The sequence below is a fragment of the Colossoma macropomum genome, unplaced genomic scaffold (assembly GCF_904425465.1).
Source record: "Colossoma macropomum unplaced genomic scaffold, Colossoma_macropomum, whole genome shotgun sequence".
Classification (NCBI taxonomy): Eukaryota; Metazoa; Chordata; class Actinopteri; order Characiformes; family Serrasalmidae; genus Colossoma; species Colossoma macropomum.
Genome location: NW_023494807.1, coordinates 2,637,782 through 2,660,249, shown reverse-complemented (window position 1 = coordinate 2,660,249; position 22,468 = coordinate 2,637,782). Strand labels below are relative to the sequence as shown.

At 36.7% G+C, this 22,468-nt stretch overlaps 1 protein-coding gene across 1 annotated transcript in view; it reads left to right on the top strand.

The window, feature by feature from the left end:
• The first annotated feature begins 14,007 nt into the window (after positions 1-14,007).
• Positions 14,008-22,468, top strand: part of cdh18a (cadherin 18, type 2a) — a 111,333-nt gene continuing 102,872 nt past the window's right edge. The window contains exon 1 of the mRNA XM_036556860.1: positions 14,008-14,304. Within this exon, the coding sequence (XP_036412753.1) occupies positions 14,008-14,304 (297 nt within the window). The remainder of the gene's footprint in view (positions 14,305-22,468) is intronic.

Genomic DNA, 22,468 nt, shown 5'->3' with positions numbered 1-22,468 from the left:
GTCCAGATTGTAAGTGAAAAGATAAAAAAAAAATAATCTTCAAGAATTGGTATCAAATTCAAAGTTAAAGCCAAACCTCCAACAAGAACAGCTATAACTCATGAACTAGAAACAGAAAAAAATATCATACCTAATCAAAACCAGTGTAAGATAATTTAGGTTAATGTCAGTTTCTGCAAACAGCCATTTGCCATTTTTAGGCTCTTGGCACCCATGCCTGATTAAAATAACTGAACACACCAGAACACAAAGAGCATGGCAGACGTGGAGGCGTGTAGTTTGTTCATTGAAGCCTATAACAGAGTGAACATTTGAATCCAATGTGGGGGTTAATGAGAACAGAATACATGGGGGGTCCATAAATAAAAACTAGGAGAATAGACTGTATAACACAGCAGGGAGTCATAAAAATAATAAGACAAACACTGATTCAGAAATCATGCAGTGCTTTTATGTTAGTGTATATATTACAATGGCACACCATACAATGGATTACAATGGAAGCCTGTACAAAGAAAGCAATACACAGAAAATGCAGAAAGTATATTTAAATATCGCTGTTGTCAGAAGAAAACCTTGTATCTCCACAATAATAACTTTCCAGGAGAAGGAAAAAACATGATTTATGTTTAATGTAATTCAATGGAATCAGAATTTTTCCGAGTGATTTTGGGTCATTTCTTTTAGTCCATTCATCATGAAATTTCTGCCCAATGTAAAGGGCAACAGCGGTTTTCAAATTATGTCAAAAACTGAAAAAAAGTCAAAAATGGAGATACGAGGTTTTCGTTCAACAACAGCGATATGTTCTCTTTATTTTTTGGAATATGCAGACAACATATAGTTAATTAACATACATGAACATACAACATACAAGTAATTATCAAACTGGACTCTTACATACTTAAAACTGTATACTTTTGATGATGAACATCCTATAAACATTTTGCAGCCTGATAAGTATTATGTGGGAACATATCATCACTGTCACAGAAAAAAAAACAAAAACAAAACTTACATTTATTATTGTAATTATTTTTACTTTTTTGGATGTTTTGAAAACTCCAGTTACCCTCCGCATTGAGTGAAAATTAATGGACCAAAATTACTTCTAAACCTTTGTACATTAACTTCAATTACAAGTTAACCATTCTATTATTTTTGTGGTCAATTTAACCCCATACAGAATTTAACATCTCTAAATAAATGATTGAGCAAATTGTTTTGCTTCGTTTTTAATGACTTTTCCTAATTTAATGGAGAACATAAAATGAACATGATGATACACTTTCACATTTTGTATGCATCAGTGTTCTTTGGAGTCAATTTGACCCCAGGTTGTTTTAGCTGTATAAAACATTAAGTATCAACATTTTACACATGTTTATTTTGGTTGCTGATATTGACATCACCATAACAAGCAATTCAAAAATCTTTAAAAAAAAACTCCTTTGAGAACTTTAGTTCCTGAAGGTTTAAATTGCTGGGGTCAAACTCCAAGGACAAAGGTTGTTAGTGAATTTGGGGATAACAAAATTTTCCTACTCTTGTAAAGTTACCATTTTGGAGGAGCATTAGCCACACTATTAAAAATAAAGGTTCCTCTATTGTTCTTGGTTTAGACTTTTTTCTTTTCTGGAAGGAAATTTGAACCGGTACAAAGCCTTTACAGTATGTGGAGGTTTCTTTGAGCTTTAAAATTATTGTTTATTCGTAAATATCTCATTCACAAAAATATATATTTTTTAGCAACCATTGAAAAGTTCTTTAACCTTTTAAGTCCCAATCTTTTTACAACCCCCATAAAGTTGGAATGCTGCGTAAAATGTAAAAAATGTAAATAAAAACAGACTGCAATGATATGAAAATCCCATTGGCCCACATTTTATTCACACTAGAACATAGAACACATATCAGATGTCGAAAATGAGACATTTTACCATTTCACGATTTCAGCAATGCATCTCAAAAAAGTTGGAAGAGGGTCAAGTCTACCATTGTGTAGCATCCACTCTTCTTTTAACAACAGTCTGTAAATGTCTGGGAAGTAAGGAGACCAATTGCTGGAGTTTTGGGAGAGGAATGTTGTCCTATTCTTATCAGATGTAGGATTCTAGCTGCTCAACAGTCCTGGGTCTACTTTGCTGGATATTTTGTTTCATGATGCACCAAATGTTTTCTATTGGTGAAAGGTCTGGACAGCAGGCAGGCCAGTTTAGCACCCGGACTCTACATCTGTGAAGACATGCTGTTGTGATGGATGCAGTATGTGGTTTAGCATTGTTTTGTTGAAATATGCTAAGGCCTTTCCTAAAAGAGGTGTTGTCTGAATGGGAGCATATGCTGTTCTAAAACCTCTATATACTGTTCAGCATTGATGGCACATTAGAGCCAAGCCATAGGCACTAATATAACCCCATACCATTAGAGATGCGGGCTTTTAAACTGTGCGCTGATAACAAGCTGGATGGTCCCTCTCCTTTGCGGGATGCAGTGTCCATGGTTTCCAAAAAGAATTTCAAATTTTGATTCATCTGACCACAGAACAGTTTTCCATTTTAAATGAGTTTTGGCCCAGAGAAGACGACAGCGTTTCTGGCTCGTGTTGACAAATGGCTTCTTCTTTGCAAGGTACAGCTTTTACTTGCATTTGTGGATTGCACTGCCAACTCTGTTCATGGACAATGATTTGTGGAAGTGTTCCTGGGCCCATGCAGTGATTTCCAGTACAGAATCATGCCTGTTTTCAATGCAGTGCCGCCTGAGGGCCCGAAGATCATGAGCATTCAATGTTGACCATCTGCCTTGTCCCTTGCATACAGGGATTTCTCCAGATTCTCTGAATCTTTTGATGATATTATTTACTGTAGATGGTGGGATATCCAAAGTCTTTGCAATTTTACGTTGAGGAACATTTTTTCTGAAAATGTTCCACAATTTTTAGATGTAGTTTTTCACAGATTGATGAACCTCTGCCCATCTTTGCTTCTGAGAGACTCTGACTCTCTAAAATACTCTTTTTATACCCAGTCATGTGAGTTAGTTGCAAATTGCTCATCCAGCTGTTTTTCATTAGTACCACTTACTCTTTCAGCCTTTTGTTGCCTCTGTCCCAACTTTTCTGAGATGCGTTGCCATCAAGTTCTAAATGAGTTAATGTTTTTCATGAAATGGTAAAATGTCTCACTTTCTACAACTGGTATGTGTTCTGTGTTCTACTGTGAATAAAATATGGATCTTCGAGATTTGCAAATCAGTGCATTCTGTTTTTATTTACATTTATTTACATTTTACACAGCGTATGATTGTTAAAAATATCTGCTATTTTCTGAAAGTTTACCACTCACCTGGGAAGCCACGGCCCTCTGTGTTCAATTATAGGATGGAAGATGTTTCTTCAGTCTGTGTCTGATGTTCACAAACTTCAGCTTTGATGATTAAATGATTAAACATTCCATTTTGTCACCAATAAAACAATCATAACTCTGCCAACATTTTTAATTGGTAGTGACTGTTTCAGTAGTGACAATTTTATCTAATTTTGAGCAGAACTCAAAAATGTTTTACACATATAAAATAATATTTTAATTTTTTTTAATTCTTAATGTTACACATTTATTTGGGACTTTGAGACATATGTACACATTTCCAGTCTCAATTCCTGCTCTAAAATGTAATGACATGAAAACGTGAGACAGCATTTTTTTTTATTTAAAAATTAAACTGATTATTATTCTAAATATTTCAACTTAACAACATTTAACAAAAAGTATTATTTTCACAAATGTTAATTTAGGTTTGAATGTAAATAACACTTGAGACAACCATCTCTCAATACATCACTCCATAAACAATGTTTTCATTGCTATGTAGTTTATTACTTTTTCAGTTAATGCTTTGGCTTTAAATAGATCATTACATAATACTTGAAAGTGTCTAAGGTCTACATATTTTTTTTAAGTAAATACTTACATAATCATCTAAAATAGGACGCATTTATAGCTGCATAATAAGTGAGATATGGATATCACAACAAAATCATTATCACTATTATTGTTATTAACTATGATTAATGATTCCAATTTAAACCTAAGATTGGTAAATGGGTAAGACTTAAAATGATTTAAAAATGTATATGTAACAATCATGTAATTATTAAACCATCATTAACAAACTATTAGATATTGATGAAGCTAAAGTTTATTAGGGTCTGACATTATAAAGTGTTATCTGGAAGGTAGGGAGAGTATAGAGTAGAAAAAGAGTGGGGTGCATTCAGTCTGGGGGAAAGAATCCAATTCACACATTTCCACCTTAACTCAAATGATGCTGATCAGGTTTGATATGTTTGGTGTCTGAAATTGGCTTCTTTAGGTTTCCACTGGTGCCATTTTGCTAATATAGCTAAAAGTGTTGAAACCTTTCCTTTCTTTTTTTCACAGATCTTTTTGGGTGACCGTAGACTTCAATTATGTTTGTCTCATAGGTCTCTTGCAAAACTAAAGAAACAAACTTTGGACAACAAACATGTCTTAACCGATCCTCTGAGTTTGGGCTAAAAGGAGAACTGTTGGCTTTGGTGAATCATTCCTTTAACGGCCAGATTATTGCTTTCCCAAGCACTTCAGTCTAAAGATCATCAGGCCAGTCGTGAGCGAGACGTCATAAATCCCTTTGAAACCGATTAGGAATGCTCTCAACCTTCTCTCAGCCATAGCTTAGTGCATTCTGGCTGTTCTGGAGGTCAACTGTTTAGTTGCTTTCTTAACTTTTTTTTTTATCTTTTGGCATCTCAGCAATAGTGTCTTACATATAGCTGCACTGAATGTGAATACATCATGAATGCAGTGTTGCATGTAACCATGGTGGCTGGCAGATAACTGAGATTCCATTCATTCTCACATTATAGAGCACACTGAGTTTATGTGATTTTTTTTTTCCACCAGGTTTATCAGCTGATAGGTGTGCTTATGCTTCCAAGAAGCTCCTGAAAATGCAGCTAAGCCTCTTCAAATTGTGTGACAAATCAAAACCTTTGGAAAAAAAAAAGAATGAAAAGAGAAATCTCTTTTGGAAAAGAGATCATCTCTATTCCTGAGAGATTAAATTTGCTTTCGCATGTCACACTTGCATCTTTGTCACGACACAAGACTGTTGTGGTCTCTGAACGTTCAGCTGTCAGTTTGTGCACAGCAATGTTTTTTAGACTCATATAAAGTTAAGCACATGGGACATTGCCTCATTGTTGCTGGGAACATTTCTGAACATTGTTTGAATGCAAACTCCTACAGAGCAACAGTGATAGAAACGTTATCAAGCAGCATTAGATGTTGTCTATATATGTTGATGGTAGTGTATATTACACTAAATTGACATTAGATATATACTGAACTATATACTGAAATTGATAGATTTCTTCACTACCTAAATGTAGTCTACATATCTTTTGCTTCTATATGTTTGGTCAAGAGCTATGTGGCCAATGTAGCTAAGTAATAGCAGCTTATACCCCACCTATTAGCAAATTTATTTTATATAGAAAAAGCATAGATTTCATCACAAAGCAAGTATGTTTCACAATACTGAATAATAAAGCTTAAGGCAAGTATGTATAAATAATTATTTAGTAAATAATCTATAGGGCATGTGTTTGGAAATAATGGACAAGTAATTCAATGACGATGCTTCAAATGCAATGTTGGGAAAAAGAACTGATAGACAACTAGTGAGGACAAACTGTACTTTAAAAAGCCTGTAATATTAAATATTATTTATATTGAGACATTATTTTATGTTAATGCAAAATCTCAATTGTCTCTACTGCAGATTTCCCAGAGTGCAACATACCATCTGAGGAAAATTCTAAGAAATTTCCATACAGCATCTGTACTGTGTCCCAAAATCCAAGAAAAATTGTAGATTTATGATGATATATTATGAAAATATATTACTGATACTAAAAGTTACATGTAAAGCATGTGGACATGGCTTTGGCAGTCACTTACTTGCACATGTTTGCAAAGTATTAATATTACTCTTATTTCATATTTGAGTTTCATTAAAACATTTTCAATGAATCAGTTAATGCACTAATTATTCAATTCACCATTATGAAAAACCCGCCTCCATTTTTGTAGGCAGGCTGCAGCATGGGTACCTTTAGCAATCAGTTCTGGATTATCTGAAGGGTTTTAGGTGTGTGCCCAGGGGTCCAAGGCACAAGACCCCTATATGCAATTAGGAGACAATCTATACACCTGTTTTGAATATAGTTGGAACTATATTAGTGGCACAGGAGGAAGAATTAACTAATTTGTCCTCTTCTTCCACTTCTTTTTCTCCTTCAATCACTGCTTAGCAACCATAGCACTTTTGTTATTACCTCAGTCAAATAACAAATAACAAGGGGCCAATAATTTGAACAATATGAACCGGAAATTCTAATGACCAGCTTTCAAGGGCAACGACAAAGCTATAATCAGCCACTGGAGCTGCTAGATTGTTGAATGCATCTCACTGGCTGATCTAATGCTGCATCCCCAACCCCCCCTCCCCCTCCCTATTTTTCACATGCTTTTCAGTTTACTAGTATGTGGTTTGGGACAGAGTAGAAGAAATTCAGCAGGAAATCTCAGCCATTTAGATTTCAGCTTTTACTGCTCTCAACATGGCAACAAATCAAATAAAAGCAAGGCAATACACTCATATATTGGATAATATGCTTTTATGATATTCAAAATGAGTATTTCAAAGAATGCCTTTGCTGGATTGGTTATCTCTTTGTTATTTTATAAATGACCACCACTGCACTCCCAAACAAACTTGACGTTGCCTACCAAAATGGAGGCCACCTAATTGTGTGACATTATTGTATTATAATAGTACATTTGTATTACTATATTGTATTATGACTGTAGTATATAATTACTATATTATTATGTTATTTGGCTAATTCATGTATTATAATACTATGCATAAGCTAAAGATAGCTTAAAGGCTGGGACTAAAATGATGTGTGTGTGTTTGCGAGGGCTTTAGGGGCTATATCAACAATAATCCTGATTTTTTTGTGATTTTGCCCAGGCCAAGAATAAGGTTCCATTATTTCTCAGCTAGCCTCATAGCTTCAGTACAACACTGTCAAAGCAAACTTCAGACATGAAACACGTTTTGGCTGATTGACTACATATGGTGTAAGGGGAAAACCGTGTAAAGTCAATTTGGTGCCAAACTCTGACTTTAACAACATAATAAAAAAGAAATCGATCCAAAAAACAGTGCACCTGGCAGGCCTTTTGCATAGGGGAGCAACAGAGGCTATTACAAGAACACAAAAGTCCACAATAGGAGGTTTTAGCCTGCCCTCTGTTTGTAAACACAGCTCTAGTCCTGCAGTGCTGATGGTGCTGATTTGTCATTTCCCGAAGCCTTCACCATGAATCTCCTTAATTTGGCTGTGTCATTATGCCCTTCACCCTGTCAGAGGGAGGAGAGAATGGGCAGTCTTTCAGAGCTGACTGTCGGTCTCCAGCCATGATGAACAGAACTGACAGCGAGGCAGAGGAGACGGCACGGACGTTCTGAGGGAACGGGGGCCCAAAATTGCACAGCATTCGTCTCAAAACTGTTTTTCGGCTGTTCACGGCCCACTTGCCATGCTGTGCTGTCACTATAGTGGAGGCTCGCTCTACCAGATATGATCCCCTGCTATTATACCGGAACAGCTGTTCCATCAAAAATGTATTTGATGTTTTACTGGATGGCTAACCAGCAGCAGATTATTTGGGTCTCAGTTAAAATGATTCAGACTGTCCCATCATGCACTGGCTTGACTTCATTTTTTTCCCCATCAGAGAATAATCATAGAAGAAATTTTCTGCACCAAAGTCAGAGATAACCCTTTACTGTTCAGTCAAAATGGACACTAAAGTTTTTAAGGAATGGAAAAAAAAGCATATATTTAACAATCTTTTATATATATATTAGGTCCCACTTTATATTAGGTGATTCTAATAACTGTGTAGTTACATGTATACAACATATACAACAACAATGTAACTACTAATGATTTAGTCACTGTTACAGATGTAATACAGAAGTACACCTTATGTAATTACACATGTGTATCAACTTCAACTATTACATTAATAGTTGTAACAACCTATTATCTCTCATGTAATTACACAAGGGAAATAACATAAATGTAATTACATTTGTAATCAGACTAGAACAGCAGTTCAGCAGTAAAAGGCAGTATGTAATAAAATACATTAAGACATTACTTACACTGTATCTGCCAGCTTTCCTAACATTTAGCTAGCATTTATGTTGCTAGTACTGTGACATTGTAACCAGTTTCAACCTTAAACCATTCTGTAATGTGACAGTACAGCAGACGTCCCCTTATCTTAAAATGTAACTATGATATTTCTTAAATGTGTTGCATTAAACCCAAAGCAATGTCTATGTTACCACTCCATTATTACACAGTACCTACATGACAACTACACAGGAACTGCTTACTTAGTTTAAAGTGTAACTTTAACACTACACTACAGAAAAGTTCCTGTGTAGAAGATACACTTCTGTAATTACATGAGGCAAAACTGAAGCTGATACACATGTGTAATTACATAGTCTGTGCTTCTGTAATCCATCTGTAACATTGTAACATTGTAACACTAAATCATCAGTAGTTACAGTGTTGTTGCATATGTTATTCATGTGTAACTACACAGTTATTAGAGTCACGTAAAAAAAAGAAAGCCTTAAATACAGTTTAACTGATTTTCTCCATATCTTTCACAAAATGTTTGAACTCCAGTTATGGAAAAGCTTTTTTCATCTATTTATTTTCCTTTGACTTTCCTCTTCATGCAGTTAGTCAACATTATTGGTTACATTCACATTATCAGGCTGAAGTGGCACAAATGTGATTTTTTGCATTCATCTGATGCAGATCAAGTTCACCTTCAAGTTCAAGTGGCTTTATTGTCATTTCAGCTATAAACAAGTACACAGTTATATGAAACAGCATTCCTCCAGGACCAACACAGGAACGCAAGTGAAAAACAATATAATATACACAGACAACACAGTACCATTAATAAATATGAAAAAAAAATACAATAAATACAAAACAGAACACAGGCAGTACACAGTACTGAGAGTAGGTGGAGTTGTGCAAAGGAGGATGTAACATACTATGACAAATTAGCAGATTAGCAGATAGCCTAGCATATATGAGCATAGCGGTCACTGAGGTAGCAACCAGAACAGCAATGGAATACAGCATTCGGTTGAAGGGTCATTCTACAGAAACGTCCATTTTTGTGTCCCTAGTGTTTACAGATATATTACACTTCAAAAACATATTGGGGTACAATTTATTTATATTTTAAAATAAAACAATAAGTTATTTTAACAATCATACCTTCTTCAGCCTCAATTTAGCAATATTGGTTTTTAAATCAATCATCTAGAATTCCAAGCACCACAGAAGCCATGTGTAAAGGGTGAGGCCATATTTTGAAGAAAAAAAAAAAAGAAAAACATTTTTCTGCAATTTTAACTACAATAGTCTATACACGACTATGGAATAATGTCACTGGTGTTACCAGATATCAAAAAATCTCTTATTTTGAAATAATCATCACTTGACTTCTTTCTACCTATTTTCTGAGGATTTATGAAAAAAGCATATCATCATATCGTCCACTGTGTCTTTCAGTTATCAGACATTTTCTCATTAAGCTCATGATTTCATATGAAGCTTTTAGTTGACGTCACTGGTGTGACCGACTTTATTCTTAGGTAATTGTGAAAAAATAGAATTCAAATGGATTAAATTCCATATTTTAGTGGATATTCCATGATTGACAACATGTGGTTTGATGCTCTGTAGCAGCCGTTTTGTGAAACGCATTTTTTATCAAAAATATCTCTGGTGTTCCCTTTCTTATGTGTAACACCAATGAGGATAGGTAACACCAGTGACACCTATGGAGAGATAGACAAGTGGACGTTTCTTTGGAATGACCCAGACACAGTATTCTAGTGGCTAACAGTGTTAAAGTAAAATGTGCAAAAATGCGAGTCAGATATTGTTGAGGAATATTTCAAATCTGACCTGAGCCACTTTCATACGTCTAGGTCAGGTATGTATCAAAGTAGTGGCCATGAGACCTTAATGAGAACGCTCAGTTTACTTTTTTTTTTTTATGTGCATCATTCAGCGTTATTGTCACAGCAGTGCCTAACCTGAAGCCAGGAAAGAGTGAAAAAAGTAAGATATCTGACCCTTTTTTACCATCTTGCTCTAATAATGAACAGCTGCGAGCTATTCACAGCAAATTATCTTCCCACGAAGGCCTGTTCTGCTCGGTTAGTTTGACGCACATGGTTGATTCATGTGGCGTTATTGATCGTTTCAGGCCCCGTGTCTGTTCACATTAACAGGTTTGAGTCACTTTACCTACACAAATGTGAACCACCGTGTTAGAGAGATCGAATCTGAGCATAAAAACAGATCTCAGCAGTGAAGCTTTAATGTGTTCACAGCCTTTGGAATGACGTTTCCTTTTCTCAGAGCGTGCGAAAGTCTTGTTGTAATGGGTCGCTGAATTGATTCAATAAATAAAGTGGCATTTGAGATGATCCTCCAAATGATTCGTGATTGCGCAGGACAGCTCCATAACTTCAAAATGGATCACGTTACTCTGATGTTGCTGTACACTAATGCTGAGTAATCTGTCACTGTTCTCCAGTCTCATCACTGTTGATACACTGTGCTGCACAATTTCATGTCCCCCCCACTATAAAACACCCACTGGTTACATATAGTCCTTACAATAAAGATATTCCATACAATGTAAAGAATATCTTTCTATGGGTTATTCTTCCATGTAATATTAAAGGATTCAAGCTGGGTTGTTAAACCATTGTCCATAGCTTGCAGCAGCCAAGCAGGATCACAGGCTGAATCTCAAATGGCTCCCTACACCCTATGTAGTGCATTATATGGGTCCTATGCGATGCCTGCAGCACCCAAACAGTACATAATATGTCTAACAAAGGGTCATTTGTGTTTCATCCATGTGTGCCCAATTGTCCACTGGACATATTGTGGACTACTTCAGTATAAAAGACAAGGCTACCAGTCTACACAATTGTACGCTGAGTAATCTGGCTTGAAAAACCACACAAAAAAGTATGAACTTGGCACTTTTAGCCTTCATATTCCAACAAAGGTTGGAACAGCAAAATAGTTTACACATCACAGCACTCAGCAGACCCTACCTACCCTCACTAAATAGCATGATATCATCCATCTGTGAGCAGCCATCAGCCAGAAATCCAGCTCCAAAATCACCCAAAATCCACTCACTACCATTATATTAGCTCTCTGCTTTAAGCCTCCATAATATAACAAAAGGTTTAAAACATGATTCATCAGAACACTCATACAGCGTAAATAGCGGCTCATCAGAACTACTTAAAAAAATTGGTTCGTGTGGTAACAAGTAAATTAACTACAATCCCCATTTCCAAAAAAGTTGGGACGCTGTGCAGAATGTAAATACAAATAGGATGCAATGACATGCAAATCATGTAAACCACATATTTAAAGGAAAATACTACAAAGACAACATTTCAAATGCTGAAACTGAGAAATGTTATTGTTTTGGGAAAAATATATGCCCATTTTAAATTTGATGCCAACACCTTGTTTCAAAAAAGTTGGGACGGGGGCATGTTTACCACTGTGTTTCATCAGCTCTTCTTTTAACAACACTGTTAGCATTTGGGAACTGAGGCCCAAATGCTGACCATTGAGACCAATTACTGTAGTTTTGAAAGTGAAAAGAACTTGATTCTTACTTGATATAGGATTTTAGCTGCCCAACAGTTCGGGGTCTCATTTGTCATATTTTTCATTTCATAATGCACCAAATGTTTCCAGTGAGTGACAGGTCTGGACTGCAGACAGGCCAGTTTAAGCACACCGACTCTTTTAATGTGGAGCAATGCTGTTGTAATACATGCAGAATGTGGTTTGACATTGTCTTGCTGAAATAATCAAGGCCTTCCCTGAAAAAGATGTCATCTGGAATCGCAACGTATGTTGCCATAACATGTACATATCATTCAGAATTAATGGTGCAGCGATGAACTGTGTTCATAGCCAGTGTTTTTCAGCAGTGTTTCTGAGCTCATGCAGTGATTTCCACTACAGAATCATGTCTGTTTTTAATGCAGTGCTGCCTGAGGGCCCAAATACTGGATTTGGCCTTGTCCCTTGCATACAGAAAGGTAGGTTGATCTGATGAGCCACTTTTTACACACAACACAACTTGTAATTAAAAATAAAGCCTGTCTTGCTGTGTATTAGAGGTTTAACACTCAGCATAAATCCAGGAGGACAGAAAATCAATAAATACATGGCTGCCTTATGCTTATTCATTTTTTACTTAATAATAAGCAACAGAATGAACCACCATCAAAATTTTAGCATTTTCAGCTCACAGGCACTCTAGAAAAAAAATAAATAAATAATAATAATAATCTGAAAAGGTATCTGAGGTGACACTTGTTTTCAAGATCTGTATAAGCAAAAATGTACAAAATTTGCAGTATTTTTTTTCAATTTTTATTTCAAAAATTAGCCAAATTCATAAAGATATCAAAATTCTATAAACATTCACATGTCAAATATTTACATATCTGAGTAGCCCATGGTCTACTGGAAATAACAACATATGGCATGTGTGACTGTCTCATGCAAATACTTTATAATTGTAATTGTAACTGTAATTGACCAAAACCCTAAAACAATTACACCATGTTATCATAGGTTTCCAAGACCTAAAAATCTAATCTTACATAAATATTTTGGTTAAGGTTTGATGACACTCAGTAAAGGTGCATTGAGAGCATCAGCTTGTTTGAGCCATAGCAATAGCAGGTAAAGAAGTAATTATACTTTTTTTTTTTTTTAAACGAAAGTAAAATTTTGATTATGCTCAATTGAAAAACATTTCCAAATAACACAGAGATGTAAAGCTAGAAATAGACATTTTATGATTCATTTGAAGCTTGTAACAGTTCTATTGACAAATATTTTACCTTGTCGCACTTTTAAAGTGACTTCTTCAGTAATGAGCCCTTCCATAGAACTGCTGCTGTTTTCCATTCCTAACAACTAACTGAAATACACTGGTCAAGCCTCTCACAGTTAATGACATTTGGGACTTCCCGGGTGGCCTAGACCATTGCTTTTTCTTGCAAAACTATTCCCACTCATTGAAAATAAAAATGTGATTGGTGGATCATCATCTAATTATTTTCATCCATCTGATACATTAGGCTATAGTTCAGCTTCTATAGTCCTAATCAATAATATTAAACAAAAACATACGAGTTATAGATATGTATTTTATTTTTATTTCACAGAAATCATTTGGCTTCCTCTTTTAGAGATAAAGCTATACATTTATATGGGATTACTATATAATTAGCATGTAGAGTTTTCTGTTAGAAGAGTGAAAGAATTGACATTCGAGAAAAAATGACTTTTTCTGTCATTTTTTATGGAATTTTAATAATTAGCTTATAAATAAGAAGTGTGTTATAGCGAAGAGAACATGAGACTGATAGATTAGACAAAGATGAAAAAGTGAATAATAAGTCTAAGCATTAAAGGGTTGGATATGTTTCAGTTTGTTCCAGGAGTAAACAGTTCCCTGTCCTCTCTCTCTCTCCTCTCACAGATGTTTTATAGCTGTTTTCCACTGCCTTTGGTGAGCCCCTGGTGGAAGCCCTCTTTCAAATGAGCCATCACAGCCCCTCCCCCCTGCACGGTTGCTCCAGGATGTGAATACTCTTCTCCTGCTTTCTCCAGGAAGCTGGATTTACAGCATGAACTTGCAGTGTTCTGAGCTGGGCGGCTGGGCCTGACCTGCGTTTGGAGGCGCCTGCGGTTGGGAGGCCTGCGGGTCACTCATTAACATGAGAGCGGCCGGTGGCGGTGCAGCCTGCCTGAGCTCTCTGCTGCTGCTGTGTCTCTTCGCTCTCCGCAGGGGTCTCGGGACCCCGTCTCCGGCCGGCCCCATCCTGAGCCTGCGTACTCACAACCAAACCAAAACTGCCGAGGGTTCTGTGCGGACAACGCGCACCCACAACCTGACCAAACACCTCCCAGAGGGTGAGAAGGACTCCCACCACCGGCCAAAGAGGGGCTGGGTGTGGAATCAATTCTTTGTTTTGGAGGAGCACATTGGACCCGAAGCACAATATGTAGGAAAGGTAAGAGATGGATCTACTGTTTACTCTATTGGGCCACAGTAGCTTGGATGCCTATTCATTGATGGGTTTGCTTTATTTTGCCTATTTTCCACACTGGATAATAAAAGTGAAGGAATGAAAAATGTGAAATAACACATGCGGCTATGCAGTGGCCAAAAAAGGAAAACAGTAAAAAGTAAAACGAAGGTATAATTGGTACCTACAGTAAAGAGAGCACCGAAAGGTCGTGGAAAAATGTCTTTAGCTTTAATTAGCTGAATCTCACAATGAAAATATTAAAGGAATCTAACCTTTAACTGAAGTGAGTTTTTTAAGAACTGTTTTTTAAAACTAGTGATTTTTTAAAGAAATATTAATTTATATTTTCACTTCCACTGTTCTGTAACACTTAAGCCATCATTAGAGAATCCACTACACACTTAAAATGGTGCTTCAAGGGTTCTTTGGTAAAGAAAATAGTCCTACATAGAACAAAGTACCCTTTGCATGATTATAGGGTTCTTTGCTTTGTGAAAGGGTTCTTTAGATTGATGGAAAATGTACAGAGCCTGCTAGAACCTTTTTGAAAAGGGTTCTATATAGCACCGAAAGGGTTGACATTGTAGCAATAGAAGAACCCTTTTGGGGTGGTATGTAGAACCATGTAAAGCACATTCTCCATCAATGTAATAGATAGATAGATAGATAGATAGATAGATAGATAGATACATAGATAGATAGCAGCCAGTAGCAGTCAAACAATACAGGAGAGTTATAATAGTAATAAAGGTGATACAATATAAAAAAGAAGAATATAAACAAAAATATATATATATATATATATAAATATATATATATATATATATATATCTACAGGCATATATACAACTAGAAATATAAAATAAATAAAAATATGCAATAAGATCTATCCTGAGATAAAAAAAAAGTAATACTGTATTACTGAATAAACAAGGAGGTGCAGGTAACAGCATATAATGACAGTACTGAATAAATATGTGCATACATTGGTACTAATGAACCCTTTCATAATGTAAAGAACTCTTTAATCATGCAAAGGGTTTTTGAGTGTTAATGGTTCTACACAGAACCATTTTCTTTACTAAAGAACTCTTGAAGCACCATATTTTTTAAGAGAGTAATGAAATCAGACTGATCTTTTGATCTTTTTGAGTCAGGTATTGCCTATAAAAAAACATTGCTTTGCCTGAAAATACCCAAATCCACTGTTAGTGCAATAATTAAGAAGTTAAAACAGCTGGAGCTGCAGTGAACCTGCCTGTTTATTTCACCCTCACAGTGAAAAAGATAATTAGAGACGCAAAAACATCTTCAAGGATAATGATTAAAGGTTTGCAGAAGATGGTAACACTTTGGGATCACCAACACTCCTAAAATACAATTAGATGCCAGCAAACCACCTGGAAGGTGTGTCAGAAAGAAGGCTTTTCTTTGATCCGACCACAAATATAAAATTCACTACACTGTTGAAATGGTTCTTCCAATTGTGGGAGATTAAGTTGTTTGCGGTTCTGTGGAACCTTTTTGAAATTGGTTGTATATAGCACCAAAAAGGTTTTTTCTACTATTCTAATAGCCTTTTTTATTGCTATATAAAGCTATTTTCTAAAAGGTTCTATATAGAACCATACGCAACACATTGTCAGATCATCAATCTGAAGCATTTCACCATGCAAAAAAACATTTAAGCATTAAATGGTTCTTTATTAAAAGCATGGTTGTAAATAAAACCATTGCTTTTTACTAAAGAACCCCTGAAGAACCATCTTTTTTAAGTGTGTAGATGCTACTGGAACTTTGAACAGAACCCGAAAAGGATCTTAACTAAAGTTTAGACTGTATCTTCTATTTTAGGTTCTTCTCAGTCTTACCATTCTCTCATGAAGCTTCATGAGAGGCCACCAGAGAAGCTTTCCTGACAGGCTTGACTAAGATTCATATGACCACTTTATGGCTGCTCAAAACTACACTTGTTGGAAAGCATTTTCAAATGTTTTCAAATTGAATTTTTTGGAGAAATTTGAGAGAAGTCCTTATATATGCATCAAGCCAAGTCATTATTTGTGTTGGTCTTAGAAACAGAATTCAAGCATTTAAGCATAAGCCTTTAGTTGGAAACATTCATAAGATTATAAAATACCCATCCAATCAGATGTCCAAATGTTTGATTGGTACTGCATGCCCAGTTGGTTTGGAGCTCAAACACATCTGATTTTCATAAGCTAACTGCTGTTGTTTGTTTGGGGATGTTCATTATACATAGAGAGCTAATGTTCTCCATTTTATCCCCAATCTCATCAAGAGAAAGCAGCCTGTTTGTTTATCTCCTGACTTTAATCTTGTAAGGGACTGCATCATGCTATTAAATTGCTATTGGCATATGGCTCTTGAAAATATTCATGTTTTCATACTAATATCCTTTACCCAGAACTCAGTAAACAGTTTCCATTTCTTTGAACGGCATGTTTTTCTCTCTCTTTCTCTGTTTGTGCTTGAATTGATTTAGATTGCATACGGTATATTGCCGGCTACATCCATCCAGCAAATCAGTACATGATTAATTAGGCACTTGCACAGACCACAGAGAAGAGCATGGGGAGATTATTATGAGCAGAGCTAACAAATTTGTTCATTTTATTATCTGTTTATTTCTCCCTTAACCTCATAAAAAAGCAGCTCAGAAGTTCCACTGAAAATTAAAAGAAGGATGTTCATTCTGGTTCTGTTGATGCCTGATGATTTGCAAGAGGGAACAAACGGTTCATTTCAAATAAGTTTTGATTGTGAGGTGATGGCTTTGTTTCATCTGGGAGTTTAACAGTAGTGCTGGACTATATACTGTCTTTACCATGACTGGTGTATGAATAGTGACTTCTAGTTGTTGCTTTACTTGTAGCCTTCAACAATTGCAGTGTAAGTCATTTCCTAGGTACATTGCATTTCCTTCCTGGAAAACTTTCCATTTTCTTTTTTGTTAGTATTTCTAATACTGGACAAGCTTCCCTTTGGTATAATTTTGGGAAAACAGTCCAATGAAGACTAGGTCACTCCAAGGTGATTGCTAATTTGTTGGTAGGCCATGGCTATAGTATTGTTACGATGTTGGAAGTTAGATTAGAATTTTCTCAATATTCTGCCATTCAGTTCATGTTCCTGTATAAGCTGTACGATCCTGTAGTATCCGAGCTCCATGTGTTATCTGACTTCATAGGTTTGGAATGTTTAAGTTAGGGGGCCCCTGGTCCACAGGTCCAAGAGTCAAGGTTCCCTTCCTCTTTTATTTCCAGAAGAATGAGACTATTTTAAGAAGGACCATATGTTCTGCTCCCTTTGTCGAAAGCAACCAGCCTATATAAGCAGCAGGCTATACTGCTCGGAAGGGGACACATTAGAATTGGCATGGATCCTCTCTCAGGTACTTTATGGTGCTTGATATGATACTGTTTTACTTTATAATAAACTTATACAAGTGAGACGGTGTCAGCGGAGACCTCTTCGTCATCTTCACATCATCTCTATTTAATAAACAACAATCCTGCAAAGTGTTGTGGTTCTAGCTTAAGAACTGCAAGAATAATTAAATAAAGAGCAGCAAGTTGGCTTTGTCAAGCTATGTCACTTTAGAGAAAAGGGACATTCCAACAAGGGTCCATCCATCCATCATCTAAACCGCTTATCCTTCTGGGTCGCGGTGGGGTGCTGGAGCCTATCCCAGCTGTCATTGGGTCCCCAACAAGGGTCAATTATCAAAATACTTGCTGAGGTGGAAATGACATCACAATTGCCAAAAACAGCCCTTAAGGTCACTGATGCTTGTTGGAATATAAATGTTTATGTAGATTTAAATCCATTGTTATGAGGCTAGTGTAGGTGTCATGTTGTCTTGTGATTGCTGCCCTTCAGTAGTATTACCAATAAAGGTTATTAAAGATCATAAAGTTCTACAGAAAACCTTTATTTTGTGTAGCATTATCTCTGACCGATATGAATACTGTGGGTCACACTTTATTTGGATTATCCCCTAAAGATGATCTGCAGATACTTAAATTAATAACAAACTTTCTGGTGATACTTAGTTGATTATTAACAACATTAAGGTTAGGGTTAGGTTTAGGATTACGTGTAGGTTTTGCCTTGAGGTTAGGGTTAGTGTTAGGTTTAGGATTAGGGATAGATTTAATACAAGTTCAGTTGTGTTTAAAAGAAACTTATTTCAATGTTAGTTAAGGATAGAGTGAGCATCTACAGTGGACCATTGAAATTATGTGTCCATTACTGATACTGAGTTTAAGTGACTAAATAACCATTATAAAACGGATAGATCCGGTTCTGACATCTGATTGGCTGAGCCGCATGCGAAGCCGTTGTAAAATATACCACGGCTATGACCGCCTCACAACAACTAAACTCTGTATTACTGCGCCACGACATGAAAAACCCCTCTGCTGTTAATGGATTGATCTTTGACTCTAATGCTGATCACATGGAGCACTGAGTGGACTGATAAAGTAAGAACCCATTTTTGTTTAAACTGAGGGGCTGAAAACTTATTTTCTGTACTAGAACTAGGCTGGTCAGCTAGCCAGCAAGCTAAAAGATAGCAAACATGCTAAACAACTCCAACATTAATAGCACAGGCTTGAATTCAAGTACTCACGATATGATTCACTGAAAAATGTCAGTATAAAACTCTAAAGAACGTCACCTGAATGTCTTACACACGTCAAATGTCCGTGTTTCAGTCAGAAGCAGCATTAAACCCAGGCTGAATCCCAAACGGCTCTGTACTCCCTAGTTAAAAAGTGTGCTGTGTAACATTAAGTTTAGAAATTCTAGCTTCTGCTGTCAAATAGTGCACTGCTTGTCCAGTATGAATGTGGATGAATCCCAAATGACCATTTTTAGTTAAATTTTGCATTGTTGGGGTGCAAGAGTCAGTATTTCAATTCCTACCAGGTGCTATATGTAGGGAGTAGAGAGCCATTTGAGATTCAGCCCCATCATCAGAAAAGTGGCATCTCAGGCTGGCAGAAGACTCGCGGTGGTAATTTGGTTGTTGCGTATGTTCACTGTTATATGGAAAAGGTTTTTAAAACCCAAATGTCTGCAGTTTACAGTGACTGGCGACCGAACGTTCTTCTCCTCAGTCAGCAGTCAATGGCTGCTTAGCAACAATACTGTACTCTAAAGGAACTACATTTCTTGCCGGAATACTTGCTTATGTCAGTTATTATCAATAATAACTTAAATAATTATCTAGAACATTGCGCATTTTAATATATTTTACGTGGCCGCCGTTTTATATAAGCAATAAGCCACTCGAGGCAGTGCGTTACTGTCATTTAATCACGGGGAGAAGGGAGTTTTAGGGACTCTGCTTTGCCTTGTGCCAAAGAACACCCTTCCGTGTGATAAAATCGCAGTAACCCATGGCCTCTCATGGCTTATTGCTTTAATAACACTGGCTGATATTTAGTTATTAAGCTAAAGCACTGGCATGTGGCGCAGTGGAACTAGAGCGATGGAACCTTTGGAATGAGTTGGAGTGATTCAGAACTAATCATCCAACATCAGTACCCGACCTCACTAATAGTCATGTGGCTGAGTGCATACAAATTCTCACAGCAATGTTGCAAACTCCCTATTAATACCTTTGATTCCACGTTTGGATACATGATGTGTTTGGAAAATGGCATGTTATTGAGTTTTATCAATGCCACCCAGCTCTATCCAGCAGTCACACCAATAAAGCAGTGTGGTTTGTGGACTGAAATAATGAATGGTGACAGTGACAGTGTTTGACATTGACTCGGTGCGGAGATAGAGAGTGGAGGTCAAATGCCCACACCTACATCCCTCAGGTACCGAGCCAAGTGCGTGAAACTTGTTCTCCAAACAGCATCTGACAGTGGCTTCGGACGGACCCCCTCACACACACACAACATGGATGCGTTGCTGATGTCTTCTGCATTTTGACAGACACTGTGTACTTGTTTCTTGCTTTGCCTGGGCTTTTACCACCTTGTCCTTTTCAGAGCTCTCTCTGAGTGTTCTCTTTTCCATGTAGAAGGAGTCACTAATGAGCTAGCTGAGTCTATGTTAGAGAGGAAAACTCTAAGCTACAGGAAATGAATATATAGCCTCAGTGAAAGAGCAGCATATGTGGGGGCCTGAAAGAAAACAGCAAAAAAGCATCCATTTCTGCCTTTTAATCTACTCCTCACCTTTACTAATGTGATTTCTTAATGCTGGATTTGTGTTTATTTTAAATTGTATAGAATATGGTCTAAAAAAGACAAAAATGTCTAGATGTTCATTTTGGTTTTGTATTAAACTGTCATTTTAAATAAACAAGTCTGGACAGAAATATACTCTATGTATTGTATATTATTCCTACATATAGGAATATACTATAAATATACTATCCAGTCTCTAAAATGGTAACTTTACAAGAGAAGGCAAAAACATTCTGTATTTTTAAAGAAAGTTACTGTAAAAAGATTTGGCAACACTTTCCATAATATACTGTAAACACATACATGGGACATAATATATATCATATCTTAAAGCAGTAATAAGAACATTGTTTATTTTTAAATGCACTACACATTACAGCTATTATGCCTTATGAATTGACATGATACATTAGAAGTAGTGATCATAATACATCAGCGTCCCATTTTTTTTGGAAATGGGGTTGTATATCTCATGTCCCATATATCCCATATAATGGACTTACAGTATCATATGTCTATCAGTGATGATCTAATGAGATAATAAATCAATTCACTTTACTTAAAGCTTGCAAAGATGTGTTGCAATGCATTAATGTATATTATCAATTTAAAACATATATTAAATGTAGCAATAATGCATTTTTACAAATATTTATAGCCAAATTGAATGCCTCATGGCTGCCTATAACATGCCATGAATGAGCTTATAGATTCTTATAGACATGGCATTCACTGAGATTTGATTTCAAGTAATTTTCAGCCATTTGTATAGATCAAATCATCTTGAAATTTGTTTAAATAATGTAAATAATAATTTAAATAATGAAATAGATTTTGGAATACACTACTTGTGAAATGATCCAGACACTCAGATACAAATGTTTAATTCCCCATACACAGCTTGAATAATTTCCAATGTAAAGCATTGCCAATAGAACAGGATGCTCCGGAGCAGTCGCACAAGAGCCTATGATGCCCAGGGCTGAGTGTCGGCTAGAGGGGTATAAATCCACCCATCACTGAGTTATGAATGTCATGTCTCTCCCTCTCTGAGGAGACTGATACAGACTCTCCCTTGCCCCACCCCCTCTCCTCCTCTCCCACACAGCTGCAACTCCTTTTGGACTCATTAAGACTGCTTTATATACCCCTTTGTTTCCACCATGTGTTTGTGAAGCCTTTGTGTTGCTACCTGTATTAGTCACTTCAGTTCTGAGCCTGTTTCTTGTGTCTGGTTTTTCCTGGTTTTGACCCCTGCTAGTCTCTTGTTATTTCTGAATATGGATCTGAATCTTTTCCTACCTGCCTGTGTGTTGACCCTGCCTGCTATGACAATGAGCATCAGAATGCCCCTAATAAAGTCACTTCGCGCTTGCAACCTGCCTCAGCCCCTACGTTACAATGAAGCAGTGGAGCTGTGTTCTCTGAAGTGATGGAGCTCCATCCGAAACCTCTGTGGTTAGAAGTAGTGGCATTCCGATCCATAACTAATCAGCCAAAATTAATACAAATCCTCACAGCAATGTTCCAACATCTAGTGTAAAGCCTTCCCGGCAGAGTAGAGGCTGGTACTACAGCAAAGGGAGGACAAACTCTGAAATAACTTTCAGAAGAACAGTGTGCAGGTGTCAAAGACTACATTATATTGCCAAAGGTATTCGCTCGTCTGCCTTCACACGCATATGAACTTCAGTGACATCCCATTTCTTAATCCATAGGGTTTAATATGATGTCAGCCCACCCTTTGCAGCTATAACAGCTTCAGCTCTTCTGGGAAGGCGTTCCACAAGGTTTAGGAGTGTTTATGGGAGTTTTTGGTCATTCTTCCAGAAGCGCATTTGTGAGGTCAGACACTGAGGTTGGATGAGAAGGCCTGGCTCGCAGTCTCCGCTCTAATTCATCCCAAAGGT